Raw genomic sequence first — 14,645 nt, forward strand, 5'->3', positions numbered from 1 at the left:
TGGGCGTCGGCGGCCCAAATACATACAATTCTGGGGGCTATACTTGACATAGTTTGAGGACCACTGACATAGAAACATGGGTCTTTCAGAAAACTGTCAATGTTTAGATGACATTTTGTAGAATCTGGTCTTATTGGGTATAATGGGGACCCCCTGGGACCACCCCTCATGGACCCCTTGCGGGTCCCACCGCTGACACACATACGAGGAATCTTGCGTCGCCACTCACCACATCGCTCCGTGACGACCGCCGCTTCCATAAAACGATTAACGTGCCGCACGCCAGACAGCTGACGCAAGACCTGCCTTGCATCTTAATAATCTGGGTAGTAATATATTAATGTTAGCAATATTAGCAGTGATAACATCATCTATTCCCACTTTCTTTATGTGTCTCTATCGTAGCGGTTTGGAGAACCAGTAAATCTCTCTAATATCCTCTTATGCCTTCTCAACTCTGATGTCTCTCTCTCTCTCTCTCTCTCTCTCTCTCTCTCTCTCTCTCTCTCTCTCTCTCTCAATTCAATTCAATTCAGCAGGCTTTATTGGCATGCCATTTTACAAGTGTTGCCAAAGCACAATCACAGATACGACAAACAACATAATATAAATGACATCTCTCTCTCTCTCTCTCTCTGTCTCTCTCTCTCTCTCTCTCTCTCTCTGTCTATCTCTCTCTCTCTCTCTCTCTCTCTCTCTCTCTCTCTCTCTCTCTCTCTCTCTCTCTCTTAATTACATTTTCACTTCAATTCAAAGGGGCTTTATTGCTATGAGAACGCGTACGTTTACACTGCCATGTGGTACAAAACAAAAAAACAAAACATGTACAATTAAATGGGGAACAAATACATGTGTTAACCAGAGCTGTGATGCACTGAACAGACGGGGACGCACACGCAGATCCGACACACCAAACATGCGGAAACAACGGTCGGACGTGCGCTGTGATCCGTGGTGGAAAAAGTACTCAGTTGTTTTACTTAAGTAAAAGTACCAATACTGTCTGCAATTATAACTACTTTGTTACAAGTGAAAGTACGGAATTGAAAATGTACTCGAGTGAAAGTACAAAAGTATCGTCATCAAAATGTACTTAAAGTACTAAAAGTAAAAGTACTCATTGTGCAGAATGTGCCATTTCACAAGTTCAAAATGTGTACAAAATGTATTGAAAATAGCAGATCTACAAGCTCACAATGCGTTGCGTTGCGACGCATTGTGAGCTTGTAGATCTGCTATTTTCAAATGGCCGAATTGAAAATCTCCAAAGTAACTAGTAACTAAAGTTTTCAAATAATTGTAGTGGAGTACAAGTACAATATTTGCCTCTGAGATGTAGTGGAGTAGGAGTAAAAGTATTGGGAAAATACTCAAGTAAAGTACAAATACCTCAAAATTGTACTTAAGTACAGTACTTAAGTAAAAGTACTTAGTTACTTTCCGCCACTGGCTTGCGGTCAGGGTTAGGTTATGGTTGGAGGTATAGGTTGTCGGTCTAATGAGAGTCGGACCAATAGGGTTGGAGGTAGGTAGGTGGTCTAATGAGAGTTGGACCAATAGGGTTGGAGGTAGGTTGTCGGTCTAATGAGAGTCGGACCAATAGTATGTCGGAACTAAAGCCTGTACCCCGCTCAAACAAAGTCTATAATAAATAGGAAATAGGAATTGTGCGTTTTGCTCTCTGCACGTATAGTAACGGTTAGCTCGGGATAAACCTTTTGAAAACAAGCGGCATGCAGCCAGGAATATGTTTATGTTTTGTATATTCACTTGGTGAAGTTGGTATGAAACCTTTGGGACAGATGGTGGCAACATTTTTTTCAAATGTATTTAAAATTGTGCGCGACAAAATCTGCAGTTTTTTTAAGGTCTCTCTCTCTCTCTCTGTGTCTCTCCCTTTACGTCTCTCTCTCTCTCTCTCTCTCTGTTCTTTCTCTGTCTCCGTCACTCATTTATTGTGTCACTTATTCTCTTCCCCCTCTGGCATTCTCTCTCTCTCTCTCTCTCTCTCTCTCTCTCTGTAGTTGTTCTACCGTGTGACAGAGGAGAGAGCGCGCCAGGCGGAGCTCTACCTAGTGGGCATGGTGTGTTACTACGGGAAGCACTACTCCACCTTCTTCTTCCAGACCAAGATACGCAAGTGGATGTACTTCGACGACGCCCACGTCAAAGAGGTCAGACACCCCGGGCTGACCTCAGACACCCCCCCCCCCCCCCCCTGTTTGATATGTGTTAAGGCAGTGGTGGAAAAAAAAAGTACTCAAATGTTGTACTTAAAACCCATTTAGACCTGAGGACGATTCTACAAATGTCTTCTAAATCATGACAGTTTTCTGAAAAACCTTATGTTTCTGTGTCAGTGGCTCTCAAACATTTTCATGTCAAGGACATGATATATCAATATATATCAATATATCTGCTATTTTAGACAAAGAGGTTTGGTGTAGAGGGGGGAAAAAAGCACATAGAGTGAAAGGTCAAGTTGTCAACACTGATGACAGCGCTGTCAAACAAGACTATGCAGCCATCTGTTAAATCTAAGAAAAGTTCCTTTCTGTGTGGAGTTTGCATGTTCTCCCCGTGTCCCCTAGGGTAGGTACCCTCACAACAAACATGCAGTAATCCTGGTCTCTAAAACTACCTCCCCCTGGCCAGCCAGGGGCGCCTGATGGAGGGGAAAGGAACTGGTCGGAATAACGTGTTCCTTCCACGCTCTACGTCCGTCCAGGGAAACTCCCCCCCCCCCTGTCAGGTGAAAAGAAGCAGCTTGGACTCCTCATGCATAGAAGGAAGCATGAGGTCAGTCCGCTGACCTCGCAAAACCCCTGCATTAGGCCAGGGACACCCCAATTGATTCAATATTTTAATCTCTGGGACATCAATCAATTCTATACAATTCTCAGTTAGGGTTAGAGAGTCCAAGACTGCACAAATGGGTCCATTTGGTTACTACAGTAACTACCATTTTGACTGGTTGGTTGATATTGTGTGCGTGTGCGTGTGCGTGTGTGTGTGTGTGTGTGTGTGTGTGTGTGTGTGTGTGTGTGTGTGTGCGTGTGTGTGTGTGTGGCGCTGTGGGGCCTCACTGTACCTGTCATTTGTACACGGTGAAAGTGTCAGTCTGAATTTAACAGGAGTGAGTGTGTAGAACAAAGGCTTCCCCAAAAGCTGTCTTCTTCACTTGCCGTTTAAACGGTTTCTACTGGGAAGAATGTTTCGAGCTTGTAGAGCAGCCATTTTTGCTATATTTGAATTGAAAACCTGAATATTTTTTGCTATTTTTGAATTGGAATCCTGAAAAGTAACCTTTTTATTGAATTTCAAATGCATTTAGGCCTAGTTATAGTTATGTTAACTTTATGAACATAACTACGTTGGAAACAAAACAAAGACAATAACCTTTTAATACTAGTCATTAAGTACTAGTCATTTAATACTAGTCATGATTAAAGCGTGTTTGGAATTGCGACAGCTGAAATCAATACTATATCAGTATTCTGATATTAACATGCGGGCCGCATTAAGTGATGGTGGGGGCCGCATGTGGCCCCCGCGGGCCGCCAGTTGCCCACACCTGGTGTAGATGTTTAGACAGGCTGCATGTGACACGGCGGCCGCTGGAGTTTCTAAATGAAAACATTTGTACAGCGCGGCGTCCTCGGAGAGGGAAATGGGTCGTTTGTTATTTGGCATGTCGCTCCCCTGTTGCTCCACCAGCTCTTCTCTCTGTCACACTGAAGGTCATATGAGTCATTCAATGCGCTGCTGTATTTTCGTCGTCAGTGGCCCCCCCCCCTCATATTTTTTCATTATGGTACTACACAACTACACTGTGGAAGAGAAAAGATTTTTACAGAGAGGGTACGAATGTAATCATAATAATTTCGTCAACAAATAGTATAAGTCATTTTTCAATTGGTTACATGCTGAAAATAGCAGATCTACAAGCTTGTACATCGGCTATTTTCAGCGAGTGTAATTGGACGGCATCAAGGCCCACCAAAACACATTTTAAATCGTATGATATTTAGTCGACTAAAACGAGACTAACACTAAAACATTGCAGGTGACTAAAATGTAACTAAACTAAACTAAACTAAACTAAACTAAATGAAAGCTATTCAAAAGACTATGACTAAAACAAAAATTTGCTGTAAAACAACAACACTGTTTTCAACTCTGTTTCCCTCTTCCGATTGGCTATACGCCCGTCACGTGACACGCGCGTCATCCATGCCTTGCAGCTAAGCCCCCCCAGAGCGTCTGGCCAACGTTGAAGCCGTCGGAGCCTACTGGTCAAAACAGGAACTGCAGGCGTTCCCGTTGCATTTAGCACGATTAAACCCAGCGCAGCAGCTGGGGTTTAACATTGAGCACTCGTTATAGCACTTCCGCATTTGCAAAATCAAAAGTATAGAGTATCAAAGTATAGAGCATTCTTCCGGATGCTTTAAATTGCCACTGAGCAACTTCCATTGAAATGAATAGCGGGGGGGGGGGGGGGGCTATCGCTCCGGTTCAGTCTCTATCATTTTAATACTCTATGTTTTATATACTCTATGATGCCGTGCAATGCATGTTGGGTTATACAGGTGCATGATGGGAAGCCGGAAGTTTTGTTGTTATAGTTGTGAGACACCTATGGTAACATCATTCTATACAGGCCACAGTTTTCTGTGTTACACCGCCATGTTTTGCTCCTCTGCTGCCGCCATCTGGTGTGTGTGTGTGTGTGTGTGTGTGTGTGTGTGTGTGTGTGTGTGTGTGTGTGTGTGTGTGTGTGTGCACGTGTGTATCGGATCGTGGCGTTAGACTCAAGTGTCCAACTCGGTGACCCTGTGTTGCGCTCTCTCTCTCCCTCCCCCTCTGTCTCCCTCTCTCTCTCCCCCTCCCCCTCTCCCTCCCCCCCTCTCCCTCCCCCCCTCTCTCTCTCTCTCTCTCTCTCTCTCTCTCTCTCCCCCTCTCTCTCTCCCTCTCTCTCTCTCTCTCTCTCTCCTCTCTCTCTCTCCCCCTCTCTCCTCTCTCTCTCTCTCTCTCTCTCTCTCTCTCTCCCCCTCCCTCTCTCTCTCTCCCCCTCTCTCCTCTCTCTCTCTCTCTCTCTCTCTCTCTCTCTCTCCCCCTCCCTCCCTCTCTCTCCCTCCCTCTCTCCCTCTCCCTCTCCCTCTCCCTCTCTCTCCCTCTCTCTCCAGATCGGCCCCAAGTGGAAGGACGTGGTGTCGCGCTGCATCAAGGGCCACTACCAGCCGCTGCTGCTGCTGTACGCTGACCCCCGCGGGACGCCGGTGGTACTGCAGGACAGCCCGTCGGGCTCCAACCCCCAGCTGGAGATCCAGCAGAACTGCAGCAAGGCCGGCTACGACAGCGAGGACTCTGGTACGCTGCAATTGCATGCTGGTGAAACGCTATACGTCAATGTAGAGGTCGATTCTACGAATGCCTTCTGAATCCTGAAAGTTGTCTTGGAAAACCCTATGTTTCTATGTGTCAGTCGTTCTCATACATTTTCATGTCAAGGACGCCCAAAAATGTATGTGTTTGGCCGCCGACCCCCATCTGAAAATATGTTGTTCCAGGGACCTTCCAGAAGCAAAGACCTGCTATTTTTCAATAGCTAAAGTATAACATAATGCTTAAAACACCAAAAGGGGTTCCCGCCCAAAATGGGTTAAAAATTTACTCAAGTAAAAGTACAAAAGTATCGGCATCAAAATGTACTTAAAGTACTCATATTGCAGGATGTCGCATTTTACAAGTTCAAAATGTGTACAAAATCTTTTGAAAATAGCACATCTACAAGCTCACAATGCGTCGCATCGCATTTCGGGCCAAATGTAGGGCTGAAGTGGTTAATGTATGTTTTCTAATCAAAAAGAAAATCTCCAAAGTAACTAAAGTTTTGTAATTATTGTAGTGGAGACGAGTAAAAGTCAAAAGTTTGGCTCTGAGATGTAGTGGAGTATAGAAGTGAAATGATTGGAAATTGCAATTACGCAAGTAGCTAAAGTACAAATACCTCAAAATTGTACATCAGTACTTTAGTAAATGTACTTAGTTACTTGTCCAGGGGCGCCACAGAATACTTTGATAATATTTGGAATTCATCAATGTCACTTGCACTTTACTTGCGTTCTTTTTCAGTCTTTTGGGGTCTGAGAGGCAAAATCTCATCAAAATGGTGATCCGTGGCTCGAATGCCAAATACATTATTAGTCCACTGGAAATTCCATGAACCCAGAAATGTTGTTTAATGTAAACTTTGTATGATTCAAATGTCATCTATAGGCCTAATGGATGAAATTCAGCTTGGTTGCTAAAAGTTCCACGTTGAGCAATTTGAGTCATTAGCATAATATGTGTAACCTGACTCCGCCAGATGGGGCAGCAGAGAGTACACTGGGTTCCCCCCTCCTGCTCCCATCTGGGAACTCTCAGGCAGACTTGATGCCCGGCCACAAAACGGCCTGGCCAATCAGCGGCAGCTAGAGGCGGGATCAAGGCATACACAGTGCTGCCTTGATGGGAGCAGGAGGGGGGAACCCAGTGTACTCTCTGCTGCCCCATCTGGCGGAGTCAGGTTATAATATGTGACCATACCATTAACATCCTATATAAGGCATGTCATCATTCTTTAAGTAGCATGTGACATATGAAACTAGGGGGTTTTCATGATTCTGAATCCATTCCAAGCATTAGTTTTGCACAAAAAAACCCTCCTTGGGCTAAATTCGGCCATATCCCAAATGTGCCGACCTCATCACATTCCTCCCGAGGAGGGGTGCCTTGACGCGAGTCCAGGGGCGCCTCAGAATACTTTGATAATATTTGGAATTCATCAATGTCACTTGTACTTATATACTTGCGTTCTTTTCTACAGTACACAAAGTCTCTTCACCAAATATAGCAGAATCTACGAGGTCACACACGCGCCATCGGCTATTTATATGGTGAATGTTAAAGCGCAGCATATAGGGATGCTCCATGGGCTTTGAAAGGAGAGTTTCATGCTAGAAGGCTTTCTTACCTTTCGTTGTATAAGTTGTTAGGTCCGCACCAAAGTGCTCCAAGTGTTATTTTTTTTTTTTGTGTACGCATTATTGGCAATTTCCCCTATACCCCACCATAAGCCCTCAATGGGGCGCTGGGTTTTTAGTGCTAATTCGCTTATTTCCATCGCTCAAAATCAATCCTCTCTTCATAATGTCAACCGTATGTGTATAGCGTCACAAGCGCAAAGTCTCGTCTATCGTGAGACTTCGCGAGCTCCATGCTAGTGGATATAGAGCTCGCGGAGTCTGGGGTGAAAAAGGTTCTTTACAGTGGTGACCTGCAGCCCAAGACACTGCATGGCGCCATCGCGTTCCGATCCAATATTGTTGTGTTGGAGCGTGCGTTCATTTGCGGTGGTTGTCCTTACGTTTCGGAGGTATATATATATATAGGCGAACATTATGGGAGTGTGTGGGGATTTAAACGGGAGGTCGGAGGGCCGGGGGTCTTTTTCTGCTCTTCGTCTGTCTGTCTGTCTGTCTGTCTGTCTGTCTGTCTGTCTGTCTGTCTGTCTTTCCTTTTTGCATCTTCCCCTGTAACTCTCTCACTCCCCCCTCCCTTCCTCCTTTCTATACATTTCCCCCTCCCTGTCTCTCTCTCTCTCTCTCTCTCTCTCTCTCTCTCTCTCTCTCTCTCTCTCTCTCTCTCTCCTCGCCCCCCTCTCTCCCTTCTCCTATCCATATATCTCTCTCTTTCCTCCTCGCTCCCTCGTGTCCTCTCTCACCCCCCCCCCCCTCTCTCTCTCTATCTCTCCCTCTCTCTCTCCCTCTGTCTCTCTCCCAGGTCGTGAGCCCTCCATATCCAGTGACACCCGCACAGACTCTTCGACAGACAGCTCCAGCCACCGAGGCTCCCGCGGCCGCTCCTCGCTCCACCAGTCCACCGGCAGCCATCTGTCCAACGAGTCGCAGGCCACCGTGGTCTGCGGCCGCGAGGACGGGACCCCCTCGCACAGCGACCACGACCGCGCAGGTGAGGGTCCGCCCGTGCTAATTAATGCTAATTGTAACAATAATAATAGACTATGTCGCTTTCGTATATCCATCGGTCAGTCATTTCATTTCCATTGCAACAATCCTTTAACAGCTCAAACCCGTCTTCGACTTTAACCCATTACAACCGGGAATGCATGTGGGTCATTTTATATATTTTCTTTTTTTTATATATTTTTATTTGGTTTTTAACATTTTAAAGAACAAAACATTTCATTTTAGATGTGAAAAAAATTGTGAAAATCTGTGAAACCTTTGAAGATATTCATTTTTCATTCAAACCACTGGTTCAGGGAGGGTCCCTGGAACAGCATTTTGAGATGGAGGTCCGCAGCCAAATACACGTTTTTCAGAAGTTATATGATTTAGGGGGACATCTTATAGAATCTGCCTCAGGTCCTATTAGAGACTAAAAAGGCTATAGACCCCAGTTGGTAGCCTGGAAAACAGACAAACCTGCCCCCCCCCCCCTAGTTTATAGTCATCATAGCTCAGTTTTTATTTAGTTTCCGTTTAGTTTTCGTCAGTAAAAAAACATTTTTCGTCATAGTTTTAGTCGACAAAATCAACATTGCTATGTTTCCCACGGAATATGGATGCCGGGGGGTACAAGTGCATATCAAGACGGAAGATACGAAATAAGTTGCGTGCAGGATAGGACAAGAAAGGGGAAAAAGGCTGTCAACAAATATTATATAAGAGACGTAACGTTTGTAGGAAGAAGACAACGGTATAAAAATAGCCTGTTTAACTGCTGTTCTCAGCGCTGCCGTCTGAGACAGTCAGCCTAGACAGCACACAGTCTGCAGTGGGTGGGGAAAAAAACGTACTAAGTTGTTTTACTCAGGTATAAAAGTGTCAATAGTGCAATTTAGAAATACTCCGGGTTTTTTTAAGTAAAACCGTCTGGCATTCAAACTGTACTCGAGTTGAGTAAAAGTACAAAAGTATTGGTATTGAAATGTACTTTAAATACCAAAAGTAAAAAGTATACTAGTTATTTCTGTAGAATTTCAAAGTTTTCAAATTTGAAAATAATATTCAATTGGCCGATGTATATAGGGTTGAAGTGGGTAATATTATTATATATTATGTTTTGTAATAACAATGCAAATCTACAAAGTAACTAGTAACTAAAAAGTTTTCAAATACATGTAGCGGAGTTAAAAAGTACAATATCTGTCTCTGGGATGTAGTGGAAGTGGAAGTAAAAGTATTTTGAGATTGGAATTACCGCAAATACCTCAAAATTGTACTTAACCCATTTTGGTCGGGAACCCCTTTTGGTGTTTTAAAGCATTATCTTATACTTTAGCTTTTCAAAAATAGCAGATCTACAAGCTCATAGATCGCTACGAGCTACGAGCTTGTAGATCTGCTATTTTTGAAAAATTGTGAAAATGTGACGCAAATCTTTGAATGTATAATCTTTCCGAGCGAAAGTTTTTAACTCAAATCTTTGCTTCTGGGGGGTCCCTGGGACAACATATTTACAGATGGGGGTCGGCGGCCAAATAGATATATTTTTGGGTGTACTTGACATGTTTGAGAACGACTGACATATAGAAACATTCACGTTTTCAGAAAACTGTCAGGATTTAGAAGGCATTTGTAGAATCGTCCTCAGGTCTAAATGGGTTTAAGTAAATGTACTTAGTTATTTTTGAACCACGTACTGCCAGTCAGCCTGACAGCACAGACAGAGTCTGGCATCTCTCAGATCTCTCTCAGAGCGCTTTGCAGACACAGCGCAGAAACAGGAGACCAAAGGAAAACTGCAGCAGCAAAAATAATTGTATGGATGACATTGCATATCGTCTCTGATGTATGGGGGTGGAAACCTCACATGTACACATTTAAACTTTTCGTCCTTTGTTTTTGTCCTCCCCCGTAACTTAAAGGTATATTCAGTGATTTCACTTAATTCAAATATCACTTGTTTTTTCTTATTTTTTGGATAATCCTCCCTACTATAAAGTGTGCTGACCATATAAAGAGTTCCTCCCTGTCCCCAGTGAGCCCCTGGGGTCAAAAAACCCTAGTTTCGGTTTGGGCTTTGGGTTGCAAAGCCTTCATCCAATCAGGATGAGAGGGGCCTTCCTCCAATCATGATCGAGTGGGGCGGGCCTTGGTGCACGTGCTGTTAGTCTATACTTCCCCCACTGTAGAGCATGTGCACATCTTGTTAATTAATTACCGTGGTGGACCGGGTTTTTTTCCAAATCACCCAAATCACTGAATGCTCCTTTAATGCCGTACTTGGATCATGCAAGATCAAACTAGTGAAAATAGTAGATCTATAAAAGCTCACTAATGTTACAGAATAATCATTAAAAAAAATGTGTGGTTTTTGGACAGTGTTGTTTTTTGCAGCAAATTTCTGTTTTAGTTTTAGTCACAGTCTCTTGAATAGTTTCCATTTAGTTTTAGTTACATTTTTGTCACCTGGAATGTTTTAGTGTTAGTCTAGTTTTAGTCGACTAAATATTATAAGATTTAGTCGACTAAATCTACAGTTGATTTTGATTTTAATGTATTTTGGCGGGCCTAAATGCCGTCTTAAAGACTGATTTTACACTTGCTGAAAATAGCCGATCTACAAGCTCACAACGCGTCGCATGGGAGCTTGTATTTTCAGCATGCAACCAAGTGTAAAATGACTTATACTGGATCTCTATTCCCTTCCTAACATTTTAGTCTATAGTTTTTATGTGTTGATGACATCGTCAATATATTTAGTCTTAGTTTTAGTCATCGTAGCTTAGTTTGCATTTAGTTTCGTCCGTGAAAAAAGGTTTTTCGCCATAGTTTTAGTCGACAAACTCAACACTGTTTTTTGGACATATGGTGGGTTTCATTCCACCTCGACAGCAGTGATATTAATTGTAATGACAAGGACAACATTCCAGGAGAATAGGCTACCGTCGTCTGATTTATAGTTGAGTCACCTGAACTCGAGGGCTCAAAACTAGATTTAAAAGCTCTGAAGTTAAACCTTCAGGTTCAGAGTAGACTAATGCGCTGCATAATTGATGTCCTTGTCGAGAAGCCCTCATGTGTCGTGTCGCGTGCCAGAAATAGTCAACCGGTCGGTGTTGCAGCTTGTTGTAAATCGGCTATTTCCGTTCAGCCGTTTTATACAGTATGACTCACGGAGAGGGAAAAAAAGATTGGGAACATCATGAATATATAGCTTGGGAGAGCTTCTTTTTTTTTTTTTTGCTTTGATAAAATGTAAATACAAGTGTGAATTATATATTAGTATTTGATCTTGGGTGTTCATCACATGGCTCTTGGCTCAGCATAAAAAGACAACCATTTAACCCATTTTAGGTGGGAACCCCTTTTGGTGTTAGCATTATGTTATGCTTTAGCTATTGAAAAATAGCAGATCTACAAGCTCGTAGCGCGCCACCGAGTGGCGCGCTACGAGCTTGTAGGTCTGCTATTTTTGAAAAATCGAAGAACGACTGACATAGAAACATAGCTTTTTCAGAAAACTGTCAGGATGTAGAAGACATTTTTAGAATCTGATCTCAGGTCAAAATGGGTTAAGCAGCAGATGTATACAATATAACCCCCCCTCCCCCCGCCCCCCCCAGCGGAAAACAGAACCCTTCATCTCCTTTGCAAAAAATGCAAATACTTGCAACCGTTTATCCCCAATTGACCCTTTTGTCAAGTCCCGCCCCCTCTTCGCACCCATTGGTTGCGGTTTCGTTTCGTTTGGTAATTTAAAAAAGGAGCACTTCACCACTTTTCAACGTATCTTCATATAATTGGTCCACTCCTCACTAATGTTCATGATAAAATAGCAACAATTTGTTTCTACTCGGTCTGTGTCTCATAGGAGGGGCTGTGGGAAGTTCAGAAACCCGTCCACCAGTGACGTCATCGTTAGGCAGATTTTTTCTTTTTTAAACAATATTTTTTTAAAGAATATTTAGATTATTTTATGATCGTGAGAACGATGGCTTCCATTTTCGCATTGCAACTTTTCAGGAATAGAAAGCCTGCAGTTTCTATTAGCTTGGATTCCCCATCGATGATGTCACTGGTGGACAGGTTTCTGAACTGCCCACAGCCCTCCCATGAGACACAGACCGAGTAGAACCGAGTATCATGAACATTAGTGAGGACCAATTATATGAACGTAGGTTGAAAAGTGGTGAAGTGGTCCTTTAACACGTTACATTGACATTGATTTTACAATATAAATTGGGGGTCCCAGAGATATAAATGCCATTAAATGGGGGGTCCGTATAGACTAATGCATCGCCCCCGCATAGTGCCGCGCATGTGTGTAAACCTCGAGTGTATCTGACTGAACTATAGCTCGCAGGCTACGCATCATTCATTACCAATGATGACATGTAAAAATACAGTAAAAGTCAGGAATTCAAAATGTACTGTACAAAATTATTGGTATAAAAATGTACCTAAAGTAGCAAAAGTACTCAGCGCTCGTTATGCAGAACGAACGCCAAACCAAGCAGTTAACCCATTTAGACCTGAGGACGATTCCACAAGTGTCTTCTAAATCCTGACAGTTTTCAGAAAAACCTTATGTTTCTATGTCAGTGGTTCTCAAAAATTTTCATGTCAAGGACCCCAAAAACTCCATCTGAAAATATGTTGTTCCAGGGACCCTCCCGGAAGAAAAGATTTGAGTTAAAAAAACGTTCGCTCTGAAAGAATATATATTCAAAGACTTGAGACACATTTTCACCATCTTTCAAAAATAGCAGACCTAGTGCCGCGCTACGAGCTTTTAGATCTGCTATTTTTCAATAGCTAAAGTATAACATAATGCTTTAAAACACCAAATGGGGTTCACCGTCCAGAATGGGTTCACTGTTTTGTGGTGAGTGGAGCTGTCGGCACTGCGGAGTGGAGCTGAGGATCTGAGGCTGTCTGTATGTTGGTGGTGGAGGTATTTTAAGGGAGCGTTTAGCAGAGTGAGGTCAGGCCTTAACTTGGCTGAAGTTGTTGCTGCTGTTTGTTTTGTGCTTCGTTATTACCGCAGCTAGGACTCGTTAAGGCCGAGTTGCTCGTTAGTCGCTTGTTCTTATATTTATCTGCACTGCTGCTGCTGCTGTCTGCATAATTGCCCCCTGTAGGAAGCATTACAAGTTTATTACTTTGATTCTGTTTGTTTCTCTCTCCCTCTCTCCCTCCCTCTCTCTCCCCCCCCCTCTTCCCCCCCCCCTCTCTCTCTCTCTCCCTCCCTCCCCCCCCCCCCTCTTCCCCCCCCTCTCTCTCTCTCTCTCTCACAGACCCAGCGGTGGAGGGTCCTCCCCTCCTCCCCCGGCCCCCCTCCCCTCCCCTGCTGCAGCAGGGGGAGTACAAGGAGACGGCGGTGTTCCTGCTGTCGTCGCGGTCCCGGCCCCTCACCTCCTCCTCGTCCTCCTCGCGGCCCCTCTCCTCCTCCTCCTCCTCCGGGGTGGGGGGCTGCGAGGGAGGGGCGGCCACCCCGCGCTGGGAGGACGAGAGCACCAGCAGCGAGAGCAAGTCCAGGTGGGTGGTGGTGCATGGTGGTGCTCTATGGCAGGGGTTCTCAACGTTTTTGGCCGGGGACCCCCGAAAATGCTTTGGCAACGTCTCGGGACCCCTGCCCCGCCCCCTCCCGACCCCCAATATAAATTGACTGCTACAATAACCTTAAACCATTTTGGGCGGGAACCCCTTTTGGTGTTTTAAGCATTGTTATAATTTAGCTATTTAAAAATAGCAGATCTACAAGCTCATAGCGCGCCACCGAGTGGCGCGCTACGAGCTTGTAGGTCTGCTATTTTAGAAAAATCGTGAAAATATAATTAAAAAACAAAATCTTTTTTTTTTTTTTTTTTTTGAAAATAATTTGGGGACCCCCTAAAATAATTTGGCGACCCCCCGAGGGGTCGCGACCCACGGGTTGAGAACCCCTGCTCTATGGGACGCTGGTTCCCAAACTGTTTCATGCCAAGGACCCCCAAATTGACTCTAATTAGCCCCGCGGACCCCCATTTGAAAAGATATGCCAGGGACCCCAATAGAGCGTCGCAGTCCCGCCCCCTTTCATGACGACGCCAGGCCCAGGAAATGAATCCCAATGCATTTTTCCCCATAGACATTTCAAAAAAGTATTTATTTAAAGACCTTTTAAGCGTCGTACGAAGCCAACTCGAGTCGTGACAAATCATGACAACAAACACAATATTTTGGACCAAACAAATAATTACAAAGAAGAAAAACAACAAAAAAAGTGTTGCCGTTTTTTTCTACTTTCTAATTAGTTTGTTTGGCCCAAAACATTGTGTTTATTGTCATGATTTGTCACGACAAGAGTTGGCTTTGTCCGCGGCGTAAACGTCTTTAAATAAATACTTTCTGAAAAGTCTATGAGGAAAATGAACAGGGATTTATTTTCCGGGTCTCTCGAGGGGGCGGGACTGCGACGCTCTATAAGAGAAGATTGTTACGGCTCTAGCAGTGGATTCTCAACCATTTTAATTTCAAGGACCCCCCAGTTTGACATGCATATTAGTCCGCAGACCCTCATTTAATGGAAATTATATCTCTGGGACCCCCAATTTATATTGTAAGTTGCTCCATTTACAATATATT

At 43.9% G+C, this 14,645-nt stretch overlaps 1 protein-coding gene across 1 annotated transcript in view; it reads left to right on the top strand.

Moving 5' to 3' along the window:
* Nucleotides 1-14,645, top strand: part of usp54b (ubiquitin specific peptidase 54b) — a gene marked incomplete at its 5' end in the record, with an annotated part of 109,508 nt that overhangs the window by 71,293 nt on the left and 23,570 nt on the right. Inside the window, 4 exons of the mRNA XM_079492381.1 lie at nt 2,025-2,174; nt 5,190-5,373; nt 7,831-8,019; nt 13,316-13,556. Of these exons, the coding sequence (XP_079348507.1) occupies nt 2,025-2,174; nt 5,190-5,373; nt 7,831-8,019; nt 13,316-13,556 (764 nt within the window). The remainder of the gene's footprint in view (nt 1-2,024; nt 2,175-5,189; nt 5,374-7,830; nt 8,020-13,315; nt 13,557-14,645) is intronic.

Source organism: Electrona antarctica (assembly GCF_951216825.1).
Source record: "Electrona antarctica genome assembly, chromosome: 22".
Classification (NCBI taxonomy): domain Eukaryota; kingdom Metazoa; phylum Chordata; class Actinopteri; order Myctophiformes; family Myctophidae; genus Electrona; species Electrona antarctica.